Source organism: Botrytis byssoidea (assembly GCF_014898295.1).
Source record: "Botrytis byssoidea strain MUCL 94 chromosome Unknown BBYS_007, whole genome shotgun sequence".
Lineage (NCBI taxonomy): Eukaryota > Fungi > Ascomycota > Leotiomycetes > Helotiales > Sclerotiniaceae > Botrytis > Botrytis byssoidea.
In genome coordinates, this window is record NW_024065848.1 from 1293757 (window position 1) to 1319018 (window position 25262).

General features: G+C 43.4%; 5 protein-coding genes across 5 annotated transcripts; 1 reads left to right on the forward strand and 4 right to left on the reverse strand.

The window, feature by feature from the left end:
• Positions 1–10516: 10516 nt before the first annotated feature.
• On the reverse strand, positions 10517–13999 carry EAE97_004450 (uncharacterized protein; the record flags this gene model as incomplete). Its single annotated transcript, XM_038874962.1, has 1 exon — positions 10517–13999. One exon carries the CDS (start codon positions 13997–13999, stop codon positions 10955–10957), a length of 3045 nt encoding a protein of 1014 aa, XP_038734406.1. The 3' UTR covers positions 10517–10954.
• A 353-nt stretch (positions 14000–14352) lies between these two features.
• On the reverse strand, positions 14353–15287 carry EAE97_004451 (uncharacterized protein; the record flags this gene model as incomplete). Its single annotated transcript, XM_038874963.1, has 3 exons — positions 14353–14709; positions 14925–15059; positions 15087–15287. The coding sequence occupies 3 exons, from the start codon at positions 15285–15287 to the stop codon at positions 14353–14355; spliced, it is 693 nt and encodes a 230-aa protein (XP_038734407.1).
• A 5-nt stretch (positions 15288–15292) lies between these two features.
• Positions 15293–15535, reverse strand: EAE97_004452 (uncharacterized protein; the record flags this gene model as incomplete). The annotated part of the gene is made up of 1 exon (XM_038874964.1): positions 15293–15535. The coding sequence occupies one exon, from the start codon at positions 15533–15535 to the stop codon at positions 15293–15295; it is 243 nt and encodes an 80-aa protein (XP_038734408.1).
• A 1545-nt stretch (positions 15536–17080) lies between these two features.
• Positions 17081–20602, reverse strand: EAE97_004453 (uncharacterized protein; the record flags this gene model as incomplete). The annotated part of the gene is made up of 6 exons (XM_038874965.1): positions 17081–17679; positions 17726–18154; positions 18207–18722; positions 18767–19087; positions 19143–19670; positions 19735–20602. 6 exons carry the CDS (start codon positions 20600–20602, stop codon positions 17081–17083), a joined length of 3261 nt encoding a protein of 1086 aa, XP_038734409.1.
• Positions 20603–23147: 2545 nt separating this feature from the next.
• Positions 23148–24323, forward strand: EAE97_004454 (uncharacterized protein; the record flags this gene model as incomplete). The annotated part of the gene is made up of 1 exon (XM_038874966.1): positions 23148–24323. One exon carries the CDS (start codon positions 23148–23150, stop codon positions 24321–24323), a length of 1176 nt encoding a protein of 391 aa, XP_038734410.1.
• Positions 24324–25262: the final 939 nt, after the last annotated feature.

The window sequence follows — 25262 nt, forward strand, 5'->3', positions numbered from 1 at the left end:
AGATTAATCAACATCTAGGTTGAATCGCCGGTGGGTCGTTATTCAAAGTGGATGAACGATATGGCATCTAATAAAATCCGGATATCTTTGGACCAGACGAGGGGCAAGCTAATCTTGAGATTTGCGAGTTTACGATGAGCCAGCAGGGATTCTAAATAAGATACGTGGATGTGGCAGACTACATATCCTTGTATACGTTCACCATGGGTCGGCCCATATTGCTAAAATGGATCTCCAAAGTAATGGGTGACTGGAGGGTCTGGGAGAGAAAAAAGATAGATGGGAGGGGTTTATTTGTGGGTCGTGGGGTGGTCAAAATAGCAGAAGGTGATGAAACAAATCCAACTAGTAGGGGATTTGACATAGGGTATAGATGTCTCGAGGACGAAAATGATAATGGCTGCGAAAGTGTTTAGGGCTTACTGAGACCAAGAATATTAACAGTCACAAGAAGAGAGAATATTTAAGTTAATTAAATGTTCCATAGATTGGCTTCCATAGATTGACCCCATCCCATAGCCCCTTCATTCGTAGATTTTGCTCGCGTAGGACGAACAATCAATAGCCCTATAGAAAAATAAGTATCGTAGTGGAATCCAAGTATATTTCTCTCTAGTAACTTAATCGCCCTGTGATCATAATATAGATGATATAGAACAACGTCTTCATGGGGTAATAATGAATCTAGCCATAGTGCTTAAGACAAGAGTTTTCTCTGATGAAGTCCGATCTGATGTAGGCGAGGTAGGTCAATTTTTAGACCGGATTTGACGTTAAATCCAAAGTGATATATGTATACGCTACATACCTTAACTGTTCGCGATCAAGATCGCTTATTGTTATGACAACATCGGAGTAAATCCGTGGCGTTATCTCGTAGCTCAAGTTCAAGCATATCTACCTAACCAGATACTAGTGATACAGTACCTCCCTATCTTTATGGCACGAACCGTCGGGAACAAAATCAAATCTCCAGAGAAGTCCCCGTATCACATCGCCGAGATCATCACTAAGATCTGTACTTCAAGATCACATTCAGGGGCCGATCGCCAGTTTCATCATTACAAATACTGTACATATATGTCTTCACGTTGTTACCTATCATGAATCCCATTTTACTTGCGATAATCCCGTCGCCAGTTTAAAGTTTTCCGATCGTTACCAGCCTGCAACTCGCTACGAGTATTAAAATCTACAGTACAGACGGAATAGCCATTTATTCGTGGGTGGCCCCAGCAAATCACACTGGACTAATGCACCCTAGATCGGGACCCTGGATGATGCACTCATTTTTCTGTCTCACAATTACTTGGCTGTTCTTCGTGGCCATCTCTCGATGAGATAGAAGTCACGTAAGTATGATACCTACATCTGGTCATCGTACAGCAAGCAGTGCCGGTATTTTATATCGTTGGCATTGTTGCCTATCAAATTCCCAAATTCCTACACCTCCCACAGCTCCCACATCTCCTACTGCACCACGTGCAGTATCCAGATACGCGGCCACAAATTATGAGATCGTGTTACTTGGATTATAATGTACAGTGACTTTTTGCTGCTTGTCCCCACTTCGATACGTATCGTATTCTGTCGACCCTTTCGTGATTATCTTTACCTAATTATCCAGGAGGTAACCTCTGCATGATCCGTATCAAATGCTGACGGACAAATCACAAGTGCATGTTATTTATCCTCAATTTGCATATTGTACAACTTGTCATGCCTTTGTGCTACCAACTTCTCTTTCATCATAGATTCGGGTAGTCGCCATATCCTGCCGCAACCTGCCGCCTTCACCATTGCCATGGAACACGAACCCACCGGGGCCTTTGCCCACTTCGTTCAATCTTGTTCATCTTACCTTCTAATCTCACGGAAGCTGGAACGTTGAATCTTCTCCTCCACATGTATGTCTACAGAATAAAACCTTTGTTCTCGTGAATTCTGGATTCTCGATTGAGGAGCACATAGTGGCTCGTCCCCTTTAAGCCGAAATCCCCCCAAATCTCTTAGGTCTATTAATTGCAGAATAGAGGTCAATTTCTACAAGGCTACACGGCAGATCACTTCCATTTATGATGTTGCTAACTTCAATTTTTCCTTTACAGCCGTCAAGCTTTTCAGTGCTAATGGTCTCACGGAGAGCTTTGCTAAGAAAACGTCGGCTGATAGAAAAAAGGGATGAGGCCATGGGCCATAGCCTAGAATTCTCACTAAATCTGGAGGGCGAATGTGTGACATTCACTAATTAACTGCAGGTTCTAAGGTGCTATACTCGCATACTGCTACTTATTAACCTCAAAAATACTGATTGCTTCGATGAAACCTATCACGGCAGTCATAAGCTCATGCACTCATACACTAAGAAAAATTGTTCCCATAACACGTCGGCCATTTTGGGACTCGACACCAACAGTTCTTTCCCTTTGTTGGTATTCAAACCCTTGATGATACAGAGATTGCATTGAAGATCTTCCTAATTCAGACATCGGCATATTTTCACCCCTGATAGCTTGGGGCCACGGGTATCGTTGTGCTGCTGTCTAATAATCCCAATTCGTCGCATCGAGGTACTTTGCCGACGGAGATACTGCAAGTTTAGCCTCTTACGGTGCCCAAAAGATTCCCTTGCCAAGATGATCCAGAAGGATTTTCATTCAGCTTGTTGATCCAAAAGTTGGAAGTCAAACTTTATAGTTGTGCCGCAAAGAACCCAAAATGAAGTTTGAACTGTCGAAGTGTCCACATTTACGGAAAAACGTTGAACATTTCAGAGCTCGGATCCCTCCCAGAATTCCAGCAGAGTGTTGCTTCAGAATGTTGGATATTCTCCCTCTTCTCAAGCAATTTAAATCCTTGACGATACCTTCAGATCTCATTTCAGAACAGCCCTCAAACAGTTGAGAAATCTGGAGGGTTCCAGTAAATATCTTGACAGCTGCATGTTTCGGGATCCCACATCCAAGCGATCCGCTTCCATCCATCCATCTACAGTCTTCCCTCTTGAGTCTTGGCCAACACCATCATTACCTTACCGCCTGTGGGGATTTCAACGTCTACGCTCGCAGAATTCGATGCGCACGTATGTCTTTGGTGACTCGGTGAGCATGATATATATGGCTCTCTCTGTTGGCAAGCGAACCCTAGTGGCTTAGATCAAACGCTGCATCATCATAGAACATGAGCGAGCCATTAAACTACATCAAGACCAATGTTATGTCATAATTCTGGAACTATTTTCAACATTTCCAACATCATGCAAGACCTGAGACTTGAGACTGTCCCGATTTTTGATATAAAATAAAACAATAAGAAAACAGGATGCAATCATGTCTACAATCATGACTGCTCTGAAGATCGAAATCATATGAGGACTGCTATTACCAGGGGGGGGTTTAAAATGGGTGATGATCCTCCTGGTGACATATTCCCCGAACACGAACTGATCCCATCGGAATGATCCAAGATTCGAATAATCTTAGCAGAGATTTTAAGTTAGACCCATCCAGATCCAAGATTATGTCTTTCCAGAACAAGGAGGTTCATCATCGCCACGTGAAAATCATGGATAGGCCTTGCTACAAGCGCAACGGTTTTCTTCTCTTGAGTCTAATGGGATGATTGCTAGGATTCAGTATCTAGTATTTTTGTTTTAATAATAAGATATGTTCGATAGACGCACAATAATATTCACTGAGGACTTGCTTGGTACGACTTTGTCCTTCTCCTCGTTGATGAAGACAGCGGAGCAAACTTTCCTCGTTGAGCTTCACGATGCACAAAGGCCCCCTGATCATGCACATCGTTGCACATTTTCTTACACTTTCATTCGACTCCCCAAAATCTTACGGTCGCGCACACGCATCATTCATGGATGACAAGGCCACTGGATCGCCGATTAATAAATACCCTTGTGCCCCGTAGACAAAGATCTAAATCCTCCCCACCGTGTCGGATCCAGAAAAATTCACAGAAAAAGGATGATTAGTGCTTGTACTAACAACACGATGCGTACCTAAATTACACAGATTACGATGAGATTCTAGTCAAAATGTTAATATTCGCAGTAGTTTGGAGACTACGATAGAGGTAACTGTCAAAGAACCTTCCTCTCCACCTCTTAACTCAATACGGGCCTTCGAAACTCTTTCTTTTGTTTCCAAGGTAGTCTTTCGTTGATACCCAAATGCTGAATTTTATCCACTAAATCAAATGGTGGCTTAACCATAACTCAGGATAATAAATGGGGAAATCTCCTAGTCAAGTCAGCCACATTTATAGCTCGATCGATGTCTGCATCTCAAAACTTCCTCCGAGATGAACACACATGAAGCGTCTCATTTGGCAAAATTTAGACAAGGCGGACACCAAAGCCAGGAATGATATAGTGGATGCTTGGGCTCGGACGGGATCTTCGTCAGATATAACTTCTTATTGTATATTGGTGGGCCCCATCGAGGCTTCTAGCAAAGGGCTTTTGCCGTTTGCCCGTTTCAAACTGCCCCTTCACGTGGTCTTTCCCTGAATTTTTGAGTTCATTGAGTTGACAGTTGTTTCTCCCGTCACAGTAATTAGTCACAATTAAGCCCAATCAGTCTTAGGTACGGAGATTTTGAACATCGCAACTAATTCAGGTCGCACAACCTTATAAGCGCTCGAGACTTCTGATATGACAAGGGACTTCAAATGATCTATCTAGAGTTCGGAGAGAATGTTTAAATTATTGGTGAAAGGAGGGAAGTCGTACGATTATTCCTTACCGAGGGGTTTGAGGCTTGCGGGAGCGGGAGCGCCAACGTATGATAAAAAAGTTGTTGACTCATGTCACCGTGGTCAGCAAGAATCTACGAAGGACTAAGATAATAGATCGTGAGATTCGAAAAAGTCTAATAATCCGTCGATCGAGCGAGTTCATCTTTGTGCCCGTTACCGTATACTCCGTAGAAAATTACCGATTAGGTCGAGTCAGTTTCCCCAAGCTCCCTTTCGAGCCTCCCCATTCTTTTGCGTGCGGATCTTCTCATTCATATCCGCATCGTCACCTCGATTGTGTATCTTTATTTCGGAGTGTTACTCCTTTTATCTTAGGGCAATTCCTTTTTGTCGAAGATCTAATAACAAGTTATTATCTGACGGTCAAGATAAACACATGAACACTATAACGCTGCTGCTCATCACCATCACCGTCCCACAAGCTATTGCAAGTTGCAACCTATATTACACTCCATATTTCCTAAAAAGTCGAGGCGAGAACACCGTATCGCATCGAAATGGGAAAGATAATCGACCGATCTCATGCATACTGAAACCATGATGCTTGCTTGGAATAGTGTCTTGTTCCCATGGAGATATTGCTAAGATGATCTTGAGATTTCCGACCGAACCCTTCTATCGGTACTCCATTCAAGTCACGACCTGGCCGGACGGTGTGCATCATTCTCCCGGAAGAATTGTTTATACGACACTACCATTTATTAGCCTTGTATTGCAACGCAGAAATCCTGGTTGTTGTGGTGCATGCAAGAAACAATCACTTCTCATTGTTTTCCCCACTTGAGACTTTTACCCCAGTAAAGGAATCCAGAAAGTGACCAGGAGTTGTAGAGACTCTCCAAGTGATTTCGCTGCGCGAGCTATCATTAAATCAATCCTACGAAGCATCAGATCTAATGAAATTTCTGGGCGTGGCATGATATCTAACTGGGTCTCTACTTATCCGGATTTGGTGGCCCAATATATCGATATTGAAATGCAGTGCCGTTCAATCATTAATATTGTGGCTTACGGCACAGCAGCCGTTTTTTTTACCCCAAGTATGTCACAGACGAGGATCTAGAGACATGCAGATTTTTCATTATCCAGAAACCTCAAACCACAGAATTGATTATATCCTGGCCCTCGCAAAACTCTCGCATAGGGAGATGTAAGCTTCATCTAAGATCTGCTCATCTTCAACTTAGCTCCCTGTCCTGTATTCCTTCTTGACTCGGGTTCGACAAACTCCCACACTGCAGGTAAATCACGGGCGCAAAAAGAGTAGACTTGAGATAATGAATATATGCTTAGAACCTGCGGGGTTCTGCTCACCGAGCTGAGTTTGGCTCGTACAGTGGTCCAATCCCCAATCCCACCTTTAGTTCCGCTTTTCAACAAACTACCAGTACCAGCCTCACAGAGCCCTAACATATGCACTGCAGCACAAGAGCACAACAGCACAAGAGGATAACAGGATGACATTGGGCGAAGCCTACAATGAATATTGAAATATCGATCTTCATATCTGAATGGGCCATTCCGCAGTTTGACCAGGGGTTCGACTGGATTCCCCATGTTTATTGATGTCAAGATGAAATCCATCTATGAAGATCACCCAAAATCAAGTATATGTGCTTACTTTCTGATAGATGACCCAGCCTCCATCCATTGATACGATCATGGTTGGGATATTGCATATTACCTGACTAGCTTACCAAGATATCATCTGGAGCCCTTTTCACCCCTCACAGTGTATCATCACCCGATTGCATCGTTATACTAAAAATGTGAAAGATTACCTTTGCGGAAGATTGTCTCGCGCTTACATCTGCAGGTGTGGGTGAACGGGTATCTAACAGATTAAGATCTCAAAGATTTCCTGTCATCTTACCATCTCATCTTATATAAACCGGACTTTTGTACTTCCGCAATTATGCGCCTAGATTTACGAGGGATACAATGACATACTGTATCACCTTACTGGTTCTCATCACATCAAGTCCGGCACGATTGCAGAATACGGAAGGTTCAACCTCCGCAGTAAGGAGGGAAAAAAGCCTCACGTGGCACCAAAAGGCCAAGTTAGTTGGCCATCGTATTTGCTTCTTGGATCTTCACGTTGTAATCACTTTTTCTTTTCCTGCCAGCTTCCAATAAATTGCGACACGATTCAGTGAAGAATAACCGCGAGTCTTTCAATTGCTTTCAACTTACATACCTACCTAGGTACCTAGTAGCTAATCATTCGATCTGAATGATCTGAAAGTTTAAGGTGTGTGATATAGGTAGGTACGGAATTGTTTCATCTGCATTCTCGTCCCAATACAGGAGCTTCACCGGTAGCAAACGTCGACAAAAGAAATTCTATTTTTAGCAATGTCAAGTGATGTGTGCGGACGAGAATGGTTCAGTCAGCTTTCAAACTATTAGATGCATATAAACGTGTATTTTGAACACGACGTTGAGGGAAATACAAAGGTGGCATATGTGAGTCTTCACGTTTTGTGGCGTATGAAAGAATCATCGTGGCAACGCCACCGTGCGGTATGTTTTCTTTTTCTCCTCAAGAAAATGATTAAAGCAAGGAAGCTCGTGACGGACCGTCTGTCGTTTAGAGTAGAGGGCTTGGATTCATCAGATTTGTTCAAAGATTGGCTCTTGTTGTTCATATGAAAAGTCCGTATGCCAATTTCATGTGATTACGAGTATTTTTGCCGAGGGTGGCTTACGAATGTCTCGCTATTAAGCGCTTCACGACACGATGTCAGGAATGTATCATATTGTCTCTTATCCGCCTGCATGATTCTCTCGGGCCCGTGTCTCAAGTCAAGAGAACGTTGACACCAGTTCGAAAGTATACTTTCTTATCGTACCTCTTTATGTCTTGCCCGCAAGCCGTTGTTCAAACCGTTAGACGCGTGGACGAACAGCGAAAGGCTGAACTCAATCAAAAAGAACCATCATGTCATTTGATCTTGTTCAAGTCTGGAAGTTTCCGGATTGTAAACAGTTTCAAAATGTCTAGCCTTTACAATTTTCCTTCCCTCTTCTCCTTGCGTCCTTCCACCCTTCGTCCAAAAATCCATTTCTCTTTGATGAGCTTGCCGCCCTAAATTGCGACTTCAAAGAATATTTATTTTCAATATTTTGATGACACTGTGTGCAGGACATAAAAAACATTAAACCTCCGAATGGTCTCATAATTGTTCCGTGGCTGCGTGGCTGAAAACTCTCAAGAAATACTTCTTTCATCCTTCGATGATCTTTCCTTGCATATCTTGTACACCGATCAATAGAAAGATCTTGTTCCTCGCGAGTGCGGATCAGCCGCGTGAATTCTGAGTCACGAGCGTATTTTCTAGTTGCATATGTATTCAGATAAAGTGTGATTAGGGTCCTGAAGGGTGGAGAAAGGATCTGCTACTAGTGGTACTTTACTGCCGAGACACCATGTCGATCGACGGACATTGTTCAGCTTCCGCTAGCGATCGCTAGGAGTCGATTGCTTGAAAAAGTTCGATGGCGATAATGTTTGCTAGGAATAATTGCTCGGAAGTAATGTTAACCAGTTTCACAGATTCAAATTCTTCGGATCTGGTGGAATGTATCAATGGAGATCCGTAGGTCACCGGGGTACAAAATGTGGAATAATTCAGGGGCTGAGAATTGGAGCTCAGTTCACCAAGAGTACATCGCGGCTCGCGACCTACACTCCAAGTTACAATTGGGGATTCAGATCAAATATTCCGTATAACAAATTGATATATTTATTAAGTGCAAAAGTATTTTTAATAATTGGATATTCCTCCATATAGGTAGGTAGTATTTCATATATCTCGTCTATTACAAAATATTTACAAAATATCAGTCTGATATTCAGGGGCTTACTAATAGTCGGCGTGAAATATTGATGGTCACAGCTTTTGGATACATACCTACCTACCTACCTACCTACATACCTATCCACCTAGTTATACGTCGTATAGTATGCGGACCCTTCTCTTGCTCATGGGTACGTGCAGTCTTTCTAATTAAGCTTTTTAAACCACACGGAGTACTTAAATCACAGTTACAATCACAAAGTTTACAAGAAGGCTTGATTACATCTTTTCTCGATCATCATTAGCTATGGATTAGTGTTCAAGTGGACATTCAATATGCGCACAGACTGCTTCTTCCCCGCTACCTGAAAGGAAAAGCGATAATCAACCTAAACAGGCATGGGAGATCAACCACGCTCCCTTTTTTTTAACTGTTCTGCATGGCTTATAATTCCCTCTCAATTCCCTTTATTCACACACCCCATATGCAAAATGCCACCACGCAGACGCCGCTAAACCTGCAATGAGAAGAATATAATCACACTTCGAAGGAAATGAACGAAGGAACGTCAGGACATGAATTTTTGGTCAATACACTTTCCTCACCCTTGACATTATTACATCTGAATGGATATTAGTGTTCCAATATTGATGTGTTGTTGAAAACTTGGCATGGATCTCAGCTGTTGTTTCGCAAATCGGTCTTTATTCGAAGCTGAACGCTTTGACGACGACAATGGAGACCACGAAAACTCAAATCTCCAGCACACCTAACAGACGGTGACTCCTTTTCTTTCCTGTCCTCGCACAGTTCCTCGTACAATTCTCCACAAGGAATCAGGAATAGTACACCGCATGTATACCCAACTTCTCACCTGCTGCTCCTGCCCAAGACATTCCCCCAAAGAGCTCGCAAGGATTCTCCCGTTCGAGAAACTTTTCGGGTGGCGATGGAAGGTGCAATTGATCAGGGGGAAATGCTCGCTCAAATCGAAATGTAGCGAGGGGATCGGGGTGAAGTACTCACTCCACTTACTTGAGATTCGTTTGCGGATAGGCTATCATCGTGTTGGAGAATATTCCCATCCACTTCGCGGAATTATTGATTCTTCAAAGATGTTCTCGATTTACGATGTTTCACTTTTCTCAATGACTTGCAAGTGTCAAGTGTTGAATGTTGGATGTTGACTATTGAATTTGGTTTGGGATTTGATGAAGTGTCATCCTAAGTTTGTGGCATGTGTCTGAGTAAGGATGGTGTGGGTGGGTGGCGAGAAGGATTGATACACTTGATTTGCACGGGAAGTTAGCTAGGTATATTTTCTTCACCTCTCAGCGCAAGCAGCCGTGGCGTACTTCTATTGCTTCTTTAGATACGTATTTCATGGATCTAGAGAGACTAGGAAACCATAGGCTATCACAGGAATGGTGCAAGTGACATTTTACTCTTTGCCAACTTCCAAGGCGGGATTCATAGTATTGGAAATCGCGATTGTGTGCTTATGGCTCATGTGTCTTTGTGTCTTTCCTTAGTGGGATCGCTCCTACGGGTTGAGAATCAGGAATCGAAAGTACTCGAATTGAAAGGATGGAGAAGCATGTTATATGCATCATTCCAGTATCCATCGAACGTGGAATTCAGTACGTGCAGCCAGACCTACTTGTAAACACTCATGTAGTGTAAATAATCGATGTTGATGGGGAAATCTCCGTACAATACTGCAGTTTGTATTTAAGAAGTAATTGTAACAAAGTACATGGCATTTCGAAGTAAATTCCCATTTCAAGGACTCGATTTGTATGCATCTCTTCACTCATATATCTATCCACTTGTCTACCCATCTATCTACCCACCACCAAACCCATAGATAGCACCACAGTTTTCTTTCCTGGCCCCTTGAAAAGAGTCTCGTACGTGTCACTGCACTCACTTTACTTCACCTCACATACCCAAATCCACGCAGCAAAAACACAAAAAACTCAAACTCGACCAAATTTAAATTCCCATTGTAAAAATAATCAACCAACCAACACATCATCCACTCCGGTCAGCACCAGCCAGTATAGCAGTAGCAGTAGCAATATCATTATATTATCCATCCATCCATCCATAACCTTGCATAGCTTCATAACACCGTATTCCAATATCCTACATCCTGAGCATGTATACCAAACCATCATTCCCAGTATCCAATTCCAGTTCCAATCTGATCGGATCGGATGTGATCTACTCCCAAGCTGCCATTATTGACTATTTACTCCCGTACACATTTCTCCTGGCCAAATATCATATCTATAATATCATAATATACTATCCTCTCTGCTACCCAATCCTTCAACTCCCAATTCCCAACTCCCAGTTTCAAGCCAAAACCCCCTCACAAACCTCCCCTCCCATCCCTCAACCTCCTCAACCTCTCATCCGCCCTCCTAAATTCCTCTTCCATCCGCTCTCTCTGTCTCCTCCGCGCCTCGATCTCTTCCAAATTCTCCGTTTCTGTTCTCCTTGATGCAGGTGCTGGGATCTTTTTTCTGATTTGGAGAGGCCGGATGAGGGGGACGCTGGGGTCGATGTGGAGGGGGGGAATGGGGGGGATTGTGTTTGAGAGGGTTGACTGGGGAGTGCGTTTTAGAAATGGTGGAGATTGAGATTGACAGGGAGAGGGAGAGTGGAGGTGTTGTTGTGGTGGGTGAAGAGACTGAGGAGATTGTGGCGGAGTGAGGATAGAGAGAGGTAGATTCTGAGAGGGAGAGACTGTAGACGGATGTATAAGCCGTGATAATAAACCCGGGCTCTCTTCACACATCTCTCCACTCAGATATCCATCCCTCCCCTCCCCATCCCGAGCCTTTCCGCCCACATTTCCCTCAACAGGACTAACCGGACTCACAACCCTATTCAAATCCTCGCACGAACTAAGAGGACTCACATCGCCCGGACTATTCCTCAACACAGCATCCCAAGTCCCTATCGTGTGGTTCGCGTATATATCTACCGAATCTTCTCCTTGTTTTTCCTCTAATACTTCTCCAAGTTCCTCCTTACCACCTGTGTGCGCTGGCTCGTCTTCTCTGATATGCTCTACGGAAAATCTGCCACTTGCATCTCTACCAATCTTAGGAAGAACAGCGACGTGTTTCGCGTATGTTTTTGGAATGGCAGGGACTTCGGGAACAAATATTATAGGATTTTGAAGACGAGGCTGCACATTTGGACTGCCCATTCGTCGTCGAGGCGCTTTAATAATGGTCTTAGAAGGAGACACAAAATTCGTCGTAATTTCCTCATCAGCCCCTTCGTTTCGCGAAGGTATGAACTGTGAAATCGTTGTCATGGTAGACATTCTGTCGATTGTTCTCTCTGGTACCAGTAGATTAGTACGAGGTTCGGACTTTGATATGGGTGTACCTTTCCTATTCCAGATTCGAGGTGATTGGCGACCTTGCTCGCTTTGTTTGCCTTTCCGGGGTGGGGATACAATCGTAGGAGATGAGGGCAGAAAAGAGTATCGTGTGCCAGCGATGGTTTCCTGTGCAGGCTCTTGTATATCTGGTAATGCGGGTTGGTTTCTTGTTGGAGATAGGGGGCTACTGGTGAGGGTGTTGTTGCGGGTGATTTCATGAGCTAGAGGATGTCGAGAATGTGGACCGTTCTCTGTGTTACTCCTTTTGGGGAAAGAAAAACCGTGTGGAAGTTCATTCGTCTTGTCCAAGAGTTGTCGAGGATATGGTACATCTCCTGTATTACTTCTTTTGGGAAAAGCGAAACCCTGAGAAGGAAATTCCTCTGATAGGTCTGGGGGGCATCGAGCATGTGGTGCATCTCCCGTATTGCTCCTCTTAGGTAAAGCAAATTCCCGAAAATGTTCTTTCATCGTGTTGTTTTCCTGCTGCATATCAAAACACCCCGGCGGCTTAACAAATTCCACGGCAGGCTGTAACGTTGCACAAGGCGAGGAAGATACTTTTTCGGAAGCATTCTCTTGCACCCACTGAGTTTTGATGATTCTCTTCTCGTCCCCATGAGTATTTGGTAAGCTCGCACTACAGCCTGTGACATCTAAACTTGAACCTTGAGACCGAAAAGGTATAGAGATCGGCAAAGCTTCAATACTGCGAGAGTGTACCGAATGACTCAAAGCATGAGGCCGAGGAGGTATGCGAATAGGTGACGAAGCCGTTGAAGTGCCAAACCTTCCTTTCCAAACTGCAAGTACATCATCGATATTGCCCGGCGTTATATTAATTGTATCTCCATCGACTGCCTCGGTGATGTTTTCCATTCGTTCCTCATCGGCCTGAGAAAATTCGGTTTCCAGGCTCATTCTTCCTCGTCCACTTGAGTGAGTATCATGGCTCCATCGATCTGATGTCCGTTCCTGGTAACTGTTTTCAACGTCAGAGATTGCAGAGTCCCTGACGAAGGAGTCGACAACTGCTGAATTGTCCGCAAAGGGATTTCGACCGATTTCACTCATATATTCTCCAGCACGCTTCTCGGCAGTCCGCTTCTGTGATCTATCACCTTGACGTTTTAGAGGTATATCAATAGGTGCCGAAATCGCATTTAATACCGTAGCATCTGTACCACTGCTGCCTGAAACTACACCTTTAAAATGAAGGTCGAGAAATTCTTTTGGCGTAAGATACTCGTACCCTGTAGCATCATCAACCCTCCAATCATCTGCCGATGCAGACAGAGAACCCTCTTCTTCCATGTCTTCGCTCTTCTTGCCTCCTCGGAAACCGCCAGTGATCGTATTGAACCTATTGAGTTTTGTTTTGACAGTACCCTGTGTGGGCGATTTATGCTCACCTGTTGCTGCGGTGTCCTGCTCACTCCTCGGCCGAACGATCATTTTCCGTAAGCTACCAAATACGTTGGGTTTTTTGGGTTTGCCCTTTATCGAAAGATTTTGCGTTCTCAACCCGTCAAGCTTGAGCTCTTGCGTGCTTGCATTTTTCTGATCGTATATATCGTGCGATGATCCAGCGTCAAAGCTTGCCTTATTTGTTCCAGAAAGATCTAGAGAAACATTCTTCAACCCTTTCTTCTCGCGTCGTGCCTCTTCCGTTCCATTCTCATATACCCTAACGCCCTTCACCCTGCCAGTGTCATCTCCATTTGCCACAATTTCAAAGGTCCCTATGGCCAACATATAGTTGATATCCTCACCCTTTCTCCAGGTCCCTTCCTTTCCACCAACAGTATCACTAGTAGACTCGTTTTCCCTCTCCACCCAGTGTACCACAAAGTCGTCACTATCCTGGCCCCGGCACTTGCGGCAGCTCACAAAGTAATGAGCAATAGTTGGAGGGGTTTTAACGCACTTTTGTTGAGGTGAACTAAGGTATAAGGGACAGCGGTAAGTGTAATTTTGTTTGTGGTTACACTTTAGAATTATCGTGTATGTATTGCACATCTCTGGTTCTTGCGTAGATTAAATAAGAAGAAGAGTTTGAAGACATATTGCAAGTGATAAATTACATATATTCAAACGCGAGTATGATTTTTTACTAAAAGAAATGATGATTGGATCTGGGAGACTGGTGATTCAAAGAGTAAAGGGTCATTTGCTGTAAAGAAACCAATAACAATAGATGCAAATGAAGGAACGAGTACACTTGTGCTATTGATATTGAATCACATTTCGCGTTTCCAATGGCGTCAGGCAGAACATCTCGAGCCAACCATCGTCATTCGACAGATTATGATGAAAAGTCGGCAAAAACTCGTGCGTATTGTTTAATTCCGAGATATTCTGGAGTTGATATGTCACGAAGACAATTCCGCATTGCGCTTCGATGTCTCGTAGCCTTCTTTAACCCTTTTCTTGTCTATTTTAAAGCCATACCTGTACCTGAATAGCCTTGAAAATAGCATGGCCAATAAATTAAACCATATAATCAATGCCCAATCTTTGAGCCCGAATCCAGGCTCCTTCGAATTTGCAGAATCGTATTTCTCACACACTTCCAGATACTTCTTGGGGTCATCAGAGATAACCCCGTCTATCTTATTTTTGATACACCATCTCATCCATTGCTCTTCATTAACAGTCCACGCTAACATGGATCGTTTTGCAGCTTTGGCATCGGCCATAAATTTAGAACCACCAGGTCCGACTAGAATCTGCCGTAGCATATTGAAATTTATATTAGGTATGGATAAAAACTCTCTCGCATACCCTATTGAAAATCCAATGTGCGTTATGGGGAAATCGGGAAGGTATTTAGCGCACAGAGGAATATACTTGGCCTACATGAATGTCCGTCAGTAACCCTACAAAATGCGCAGAAAGATAATTGATAAGGAAAGGTTTGAGTCGGAATAAATGAATGACTTACTGCCCAGCAGCCTAGTAGAACTCTCTGATTCCAAGGTCTTGTTGGCTTCACCTCTCTAATCGATGAAGCGATTAAACTCATCAATTGGTCTGCATCATTATCCAGCTTTTTACTCTCGTTAGCTCGAATTATCTCCTAACGTTGTTATAGCGGCAAATTTACCTTGATATCTAACAATATCCATATATCTTCTAACCCAGGTGTAGTGAGGTATTCTAATAGATCGGCAAGGCGAGGCATAGGTTCGTGGGGGGCCTGGACAGTGCGAAGGGTAGATATATATGACCAGTCGCAATCTATAATCTTTGCGTTTTTGCCAAAACATCTCTTAAGGCTTGGATCCTTGAGAGGCGTGTTAGCCATCGTTCTCAGCGAGAAACGTCATCCTTAAGGTTACAACACACATGTGAGATAACCAAGACCCCGTCCTTTGTAATGTGTAAATCGGTTTCTATCGCATGCGCGCCTATTTCGACAGCACCTCTGAATGCGCCCATTGTATTTTCTGGATGCGCAGCTTTGTACCCTCGGTGTGCAATAGCTTGCGGGAATGTTCGACCGCGCTGATCCGGTTTGGCTAATGTGAAAGTTGCTTGCGCGATATTAGCCATGATTCTGAGGATCCTCAAGCAAATAACTTACAATGAGGAACCTCCATTTTCTCCTGCGACAAAGCTTGTGGTTTTCCAATTCTAAGTTTGCAGATAAGTTGTTCGCAAGATTGATACTCAGTAGGCTGAGATATGAATGGCAAAGATGTGTAGTGTTAACTGCGGGCCGCTTCAATCGATACAGGAAGTCGTTGCAGGAAGTCGAAAACCTTAATCCTGGATGAAGATAAGTGATGAGCTTGAATTTTGGCAACCCATGTACATGAGTGATGATATCGTAATTCGATAAGACGATCACGTTTTTTAGCAATTTCGTTTTCGCAGACTTCAGAAGGAATGGTGATCGATATTATAGATAGTTCTGACAGTTTTTCAATTTTCCAAACCCCAGAATGGCAGTATGTGATGGAACAGTCGTATACAACAAGTTTCCAAATAATGCGTGAAATAGTGCTGAGGTAGGTAGCAGCGATGTACAGAATCCACCTAGGTAGTCCTTCAATTAAATCGAGTACACGATGGGATCCGCAGATGTGAAAGTAGGCGCGGGAGCCGTATATGTTTGTTAGTATTGTCTGACCGCGATAGATAAATAAAGTGAGAAGGAATCAATCAATGCGACGAACTGCCGATTTTGTTCTCGAATTCAAAACAAACAAGAAGCATAGTAAATGTATCAATTATTTAATGTCAATTATTGATTCTAAGGATTGTTGCACCTGTGGGTGTGAGTGTGGTATATGGATTTATGAAGTCTTTCCAAAAGATGTCAGCATTGTCTTATCGGACAGGGTTTGGAACTTGGGCGCAAGAGAGGTCGTGGTCGTGGTCATGGATGCGGAGGATGTAACCAGACTTGGCCTAACCGCCATGAAGAATGGAGTTACCTACGAAGTAGTACCTCCAGCTACCTAGTATGCTTTCATGTTTGACTGCACTGCTTGAAGATCTCTTATTATCTTCTTCGTGAACCATACAAACATCAACAATATATAAACCTTGCCACGTTAAGTTAAGCATTGCCAGAAGCGAAAAGCTTAATTTTCCTATCTACAAAACTTCAGGCTTTTGCATCTCATCCATCACTTCTATTGTTTCATTATGCTTACTGCTTACGCATCTTTGGACCTGATATGGCTTTGTTGCAGTTTCACAAGTCCGTTCGAAACTGACCTGATGCATAAAGGTTGGTGCCCCGAAGATAATAAGACTCTTGTCTCAATCTTATCTGACAGAATACTTGTTTATCACGCTTCAGAACAGAAGTTCAAGTCATTATCTAGGTAAGCGACTTGTTGCAGGAGACAAAAGCATAGATACCTAAGTATACAACTAGACGTACAAAGATTTGTGTCCATCGCCGATCATTAATGCTTGCTTGATAATGTCTTTTCCCTCCGCAATTTTCCTCACAGCTCCTCATAATAAGGAGTGGAGATTTTTGGGTCGTACACACATAGAACTCAACTCAGTTCGCACGTCAAATAAAGCAAGAAACTGACTGTTTGCCAACAACCTCGCTTGCACACATATGAGAGCCCCCGATCAATAATTATAGCTGATTCCCTCGGCATTCAAAAGGTCGGCATTAAGAATATCGGCAATAGCGTTACCAGACTTTTGCTGAGGATTACCAAAATCTCCCTCTCTTGTCACATTGTATACCGCCGGGTGTGTTGATCCCTGGGGCTGTCTTCTCGGTACGGTGTGATGATTTTCATAAGCAAGGGGCTGGGCAGGAAAATTGAGAGCTCGAGACCCGTTCACACACACTGCTGACCTTGAGGAAGGCACAAGATCGTTATTGTGGAAGTCCTGAGGGATGCTGAAAGGATTTTGGCAATCTTCCAGTGAACCCAAGAAAGTATCGTGATGAGAATCGAAGGCAATATAATCGCTTCGAAAATCCCAGGCGTTCCGAGGGCCTGCAGAGTTGTCAAAGTTGAGACTTTTAAAATCCGATCCCGATCCCCGCTCATCGGATTCCATGGGAGTAACAGTCTGCCATTTTTCAAACTCGAAAGTGGTAGATGGAGAAGGAATCGGTGCTTGTACATGATGGCCATTGAATTCGAGTGTTTTCTGATCGGAGAAACTTGGGAGGTTTGTCATTGTAGCCGCTTCATGCGTGGCATCCAATCGACCTGATTTTGTCAGCTATTGTTTTCGTAACAATCAATTTTCACTTACGCAATTTAGTTGACCGCATGTCTTCGGTTTCTCCAGAACCAAAAATATCCTTCTGTGCCTGCAGCTCTTCTGTATCTTGGTCACTATGGAGCCTTGGTCGCTTTGGTGGATCTCGTGCCGGAGTTATTGCAAGGACAGGAGACTTTTCAAACTCGGAGAGAAGAGAGCTTGTTTGGCTACAAATTGCATCTACTTGTAACTCATGGCAATCGTCATTTGATATTTTCAGGCTCTCTGTTTCCGGATCTTCTGACGATTGACGACTAGCCTGCGTAGCTGCAGCAGATATTTCATCCCCACCAAGCCCATGGGGCTCAGTAATGGCCGTTTTGTCGCAGTCTGGATTTACGTTTTTTTGTTGGTTGCAACTATGTCTGAGCAACTGCTTGCGGCCAAACCAATTTCCACAGGCAGGGCACGCCTTACAAACTAAGTTCGTTGGTTAGCTCATGGCTCAACATAGTACATGGCTCTACCATACCTTTCATTCTTTGGTGTCTGACGACGCCCTCACGAGATGTCAACGTCGCCCCACACTTTTCACAACTTGGAAACTCCGGTATCACTGGTCTTGTTTCAGTTTCGTCGACTGCAGAGGTGTCGCAGAGATCCTCAGCTTCCACGTCAAGAGGAACTTTGCAACTCGTCTTGGGAGAACTGTCGTCCATCACTTCGGGTGGCACTTCATCTTCTACTTCAACAACTCCGCCTTCTTGTCCATTCAGCCGCGTTGATCTCCTGTTGGATCTTTGTCTCGATTTACCAGACGTCTTTTGTGGCAATCCTGCTTTCGCAACTGTTGTCACCCGATCGGCATCAATTTTCTTTTTTGCGACTTCTACTAAAAATTCAAGGGGAGATGCTTTTATCTTTTTGGTACCGCTGAATTCTGCATCGAATCTTTGATTCTTTTGGTGTTGTTTATGCTTAGCAATGTCCGACATTCGAGTATATTTCTCACTGCATATAGAGCAAGGAGATTGACACCATACAGGTCCTGCATTCTATTAGATCTATTAGTTCGAACACAAGGTAACTTACTTTTCTTCAGGTGCTCTTCGAGGATTGCTTCTGGGTACAAGTTCAAGCAGGTCGAGCAATGAGATGATGAATCTCTAGGCGTCTCACCGCACTTCTTTGGTGATTCCTGAGAATATCTACCTGTTTGGTCAATTATTGATGGTCCAATACCCCGCTGCAATCCATTTTTCGTGGAGAAGTTCCTAATATTTGCCGCATCACCCACTTTTGCAGTGATCTGATGGCCCTTTACATCTTTTTTGGCTTTTTCTTTTTTCCCGAGTCCAGTTTTCGATCGTAAAATGATTTCTTCATTGGCATCACAACGGATCTCGTCGAATTCTGAGCAGTTGTCAGCCCTGTCCATGATTTTTCATTAAAATGATTGTTGTCTTACTCTTTGAAACTACTAGTTCACTTGTGAGGCAAGATTTCTTCTCGCGCACTCCCGCTTCATGGATAATGAAATTGTTTGGTTTGTTCATCATACCCGCAGGATCATTCCATTTTGAAGCAGTCTCTGTTTCATAAACAAATAGAGAAGCATGTCTCCAAACTTCGCAAGTCAAGTCTTTTCCCGGTTGTTCGGATGCAACAATGCCTTTAGAAACCGGCATAGCTTCACTTGTTGCCGTTCCTGGTGGGTATACAACAAGTTCATACTGCTGTCCAGTGGCAACAGTACTCGCCTTGAACGTCAAGGCTGTTATAAACAACGTTCCGACTGTGCCTTCTGAATCGACCCATATATTACTGAGAATTTTTTCAGAATTATGTGGAGGTTTGCAAAGAGGAGCAATGGCCTTGGAAAATCTCGATACAAGATTCTGTGTTTCCTCGCGCAAGTCATTCTCCGAAAAAGAGGGATCCCGTATTATACTAATGTAGCTCTCCAGTGCAAGTTTGCGAGCACATTTCCAGTCACCTTGAAGATTGAAGTATTGACCGATCAGCGTGCTGCAATAAATGAAGGGGACTTCGCGATATACCTTTTTGTGAGACAACTTTCATTTGCGCCAATGACAAGCGATTTTCCTTGAATACTGGAAAGTCTGTCATGAAAACCCACTGCTTCACCGCTGCCAATGCGAGACCACGAAGCAAGAGCTGTGGATCTAGATTCTTCATGAGTTTCTCAATTCGTAAATTCGATTCGGCACCATATAAAAGATGGAAAAGATGCTGGAGATCAGTATTGATGTCTCTAATATCCATATTGGTGCGTAGGATGATACCGTTCTTGTGCATTATGGACTCCAAGGCCAGTCTCATTTTTTCCATGAATGAATCGATTTGTTTGGAACTCAGTCGAACTTCAAGCTGCCCGCCCAGATTTCTGAAGCTTGCATCTTTCTCCAACTCTTTGATTCGTTGAACTTGTTGCCAATTTTGCTGTAGAAGGGCGTACCAAATGGTCTCAGTTGAACCTTTGCTGATTTCTCGTCGGTTCCGTGCATCGATTAAATTTGTGTTTTGGGCCTTGACTTCGATAAGCTGAGACTTCAGGTTCCCGTTCTCTTTCTGAGAGATGATGGCGATCGTTTTCCAGTGTTCAAAACTTTCTTCCGAGAATGAAGCCATTCTAGATTGGGACTTGATACTTGAATGATGTCCATTCTCAATATTCTGACGGGTTTCTGGACAATTGTGTGAGTCTTGGTGATCTTGAGATGCGCCTTCGGGGGACCAAGGAGTATTTGGAGGGGCTAAGGTGGAATGCATCGACTGAGTATTCTGGGCGGTGAATTCCACGTTTCCTTCTCTCTGGGCAGATATGCTTTCAAGTTGTGTTTTGAGGATGTAATCTTCACGGCTGCCGAAAAGAAAGTTTTTAGGAAACTCCTTAGATTTCATCATGAAGATAATTAAGTATCAAATATTTCTAGGTTTCAAGTTTTACCTTAATATGGTTCGGCCATCAGTTTAGATCCAGTTGGCACAGACTGGATTGCTCTATTTATTTATCCAACTACTATGGACGCCTCATGAAAGTTCCAGCAAGACATAAGTGACTTGCTTTTTTGGAGCAAAATGAAGAGTGTGGGAGTAGGGGTTCAGTGTCGACCAGGGTCTCATCGAATTGCTTTACGATTCATCATGTTAGGCTCCCGGCACTTGCAAGCCCGTGAGACACAAATAAGTTCAATTGGTGTCGGATCATTGAACGAATTCATCGCGCACATGGCGGAATCACAAACGCGTAACGCAGCAAACGGAAAATTCTTGGCGTTACCCAGCCTTCAGGTTTATACTACACACGACCCCTCAAACCAATCAGCTCAAACAGGATGAGATGTTCATTTGATGGCGGCTTCTTCTGACACCATATCCGACGATTAATTCAAGCCAAACGTTGGTACCTAATTGAATGGCTGAACAGAAGAAGCGCTCTGCAGCGAACAGTATGTTTCGAGTGGTCTCGTTATCAAACGAGAAACCAGGTGGGTGGGAAGTAGCATCCACAGACGTATATGCCTGCAAATTAAACGGAGTTCTCTATGCCTAGTCGGGAGACTACATTAACTTTCATTTTTTTCATTCTTTCTGTTTGTTTCATTTTGATTTTTGCATATCATAGCTTTTTATCTATGTTCTTTCGACGATCAGTTTGAGCCTGTGTGGATAACACGAGGATTCCTAAGTAAAAAAATATGTCTTCCATTTTATGCACTGACATGTCCCCAACGCCCTGTGTATCAAAGAAGGCACTCCTTCACCTCGATCTGTATTTATGTTCATGTTTGCGTGTACGCGATGTGTGTAATCGAGTGTGGAATCTACTTCACTATTGTTGTTGATGGCTGTGATGCTGTTCTCATCTTAGCTGATTATACACAAAGGACCAATCAGACTAAACTAGTAAATACGATACGGCTGCTAACGGGCGCACCTACAGTAGCCGGTGCCTAAAGTTAATGGGGTTGGCGTGCTATCTATACTCCGATTCGTAAGAGCAGCTTTCCTTGCCTACCCAGTATATAAAGTTCTGGATCCGACGGAGTTTGCCATACTCGGGATGTTACATATGCATTCCTCGAAGGTTACTAATGACCAAATAAGTACCACGTTGAAGATCGCCCGCACAGCTTCAACCTCGGAAATCAACCCATTCAAAAGACTAAGTATGATACATCTGGCTTCAGGCCCTCGCGGCAATTGTCACGTCCTCCCGAAGTGAGCTTTCATTGGTCTGATTCAAGGCCTCCTGTTTGATCTTCCTCGTTGAGGGTCCTTGATGCTTCTAAGAGTTATGTGTGACATGTCAATTTATCGAACCGACTGTTCTGTACGAGAAATTGAATGAGCAAAGACACAGGGCTGGTTGTGAGGTTTATGTGGAATGTTGCGTGCTATTGAATCAATACTGATTTCGCTTGTGGAAAATATCCTTTTCTTAGGTAGATGCGTGGCATCATACGTGCGCAGATAATTAGTCAACTTGAGATAAATGATTTAATGCTGGCATTCTCCCATATGCGCATATCCAATAGAGTTCTACTTTATTTGTGATAGGGTTCACCGTGCCCCACTTCACCGGTCCTGTCAACCTTGCATGCGAGTTTCGTGTCAAACTTCACTCACTTGTACAACGCCTGGACAACCTCATGAACCAGTACCTTTAACAAAGTAATTGAAATCCACAAGCTAGTACTAGAATCGATACCAAAAAGAAAACCCACCAATCTTCTGCGACTTCTTTATTAGACTGTGCTTTCATCGCCTGGAAGATCCATATATCTCCGACTTCAAAAAATGGCCACTGACCATGCGCTTGAAATAATATCGAGAAGCACTCTATCACCAAACAACCACTTACTCCTAAAGTACTTCATCGAAGGGGCAGTCGATTCGGAATTAGCAGCAAGCTATTTGATCTCGATACTGAATCTTAATCAGGATGTCGAGCCCCAACTTATTCGATTCTTACTGGACTGGAGAAAGCTGGCAGAGGCGTGGGTGTCCCAATGTAAAACAATTTCCCCTTGTTTGATAGAACTGACAACATCCAATAACAACATCTGATCCGATACTTAAGCGTTTTGAAGATCTGCTCCATGAGCGAGACGGTTCCCGCTGTTCCTTGACCAAAATGCGACATAAGGATTCGATTTCACCTGTAGAATCGGCGCACGTGATCCCCCCAACCATGCTTGACGGGATTGAATCCGCCAATGAAGTGGGTTACAGTTACTACACTCATGATTAGAAAAAATCACATATCACTGCTAACAAGCATCAGGGACGCCTTCTTCGAATCTTAGAGGCATTTCTGTCACCTTCTTATGTGGCACGGCTGCGTAACATACTCTCAGACCAAGTGAAAAATGACGAAAGCTATCTCAAAAATTTGTGGCTCCTCACCCCGAGTATGCATAGGGCTTTTCGGGGGGGACATGTTGCAATGAACTTAAAGACCTACCGGAGTGTCAAGCGAGCTGAAGAAAAGGAGATGGTGAGCAATAATATCCACAAATTGAGTTCTGTATTGAGATGTGTTAAACAGTACGGGCTGTACAGGCTCTTCCCAGAAGACTGCTACGGTCTTTTCCTTGGAGATGGCACAGAATGGGAAGATAATATATTGCTTACGCAAATATCCACACCAGATATGAAACGCCTTCCACTACCGAGCTGTCATCTCTTTGAGGTTCATTCTCGATTCGCCACTGCATTACATCAATTTTTTGTTGATGACAAAATTTCTAAAGGTTGGCCAAAGGGTCAGCGCTTGGGATTACTCTCAGATTTTCCCTTTTCCCCAATCAGGCAGATTTTCTGTAATTTATGGCTGCGTCTACCGTCTGCAGCCCGTGTATACTGCTATCACTACTTGTTACGATTCGGGGGATGGCTTTATGGACCCACTGGAGCGATATCAGTTACTCGAATCCCTCTTGGGCTTTACATCAAGCAAACCACACGTTCTGGCCTGAACGAACCTAATGCCCTCAAACTTATTGAAGAGTTTATATCCATCCCTGCACCACGTTTCGTCGATGTCGCAGAACACGGGGATGACCATTATCTCGTGATGACACGCGTCCGTGGTCAACTGCTTCGACACGTTTATCACTTGATGTCTTACACTGAACGTGATTGCCTTGCAGATGACTTGACCGATTATGTTGCACAGTTAAGGAAGATTCCCAACCCTACGGCATATATGATAAGTGACACATTGGGAGGCCCACTATTCGATCATCGTATTCCCAATAATGAAATTGGAGGTCCTTCTAATACAGAAGCCGACTTTAACAATTTCCTTGTTAGTCACGTAGACTCTATACCTGCTAGAGCTCTCGGGGAAGAAAATGTGCCGAGAAATCATCGTTCCGTATCCACACATTCAAATCTTCATTGGTCGAATATCTTGGTAGATCAAGGAAAGCTGTCTGGTATTATAGATTGGGAATGCGCAGGATTTATGCCAGAATATTGGGAGTTTACTAAGGCTATGTATAAAATCTTGCTGCACAAGGATAAGATGGAACTTATAAGAAGGGCATTTGGGAACAAGTATGAGAACGAATTGAAGGCCGAAATGAAGTTGTGGGAGATGACCCCTTTTGGTTGTTAAATTTGAAGAGTCGGGTTCTGAAGCTGGAAACCTAAGATAAGTTACCTGTGAGGTTTTGAGAGGCAACCCGGTGCTCGTGAGTGGTTTGAAATCTTGATAATTAGGCAATTTTTGTTGGCGGAAGATCCAACAGCTACCACATGTTAACATTGAGCAGCAGACTATTGAAAAATGCGTGGGTTCATTTTGAACCTTGCAGCTACTCGCTCTATATCCAAATGCAATAAAGACAAGTATGTGCCAACAATGCAGAAGTAGGGTCTCCTCTACTTCCTACTCAAAGCTTTCATTATTACTACTAATATTTTGGCAAATTTGTATCATAAGGATATCTGGTCTCCTAAATTGTTCCAACTTTCAATTCAATTCAATTCAATTCAATTCAATTCAACAATCCAAGCTGTTTTCAAATCTGTAATTCCAAAACATATTGCGCATGAACCAGTCGCGAAAACTCCCCCTTCCCGCTTTCTAAGAACCCATACAAGCATCGGTGATCAAGCAATACTGTAAAAGCTTCTTTGAACAGTTCTATCTTTCCCGATCAGATTCTGTTGTGCAATTTTTAAGCATTGCTTCTCAACTTTTTGGAGAGCATCGTCCTTCAGCTTGATATATCAAAAATCATCAAGGATCTGAAGTGCCCTGAATACCCAGGTACGACATGTAGTTGACTCGTCAATGGGAAGACTTCCATCTGAATGCTCATCTGGCGGACTCAATACATTTCCTAGGCTATCCCAAAGGTCTGGGTGTATAACAGCAATTCTCACTGCTGTGAGAAAAATTACAGACACGTTGGGATTGTAATCGTGCCTCACTTGAAATCTGAATTTTTTTCAAGACAGTCCTGTTAGTAGCATGATATGGAAAGCCCGTATCCTTCTCTGCTTCAGGATTTTTGGCAAGATATAATGCCCAATGGAATTCAGTCTTGTC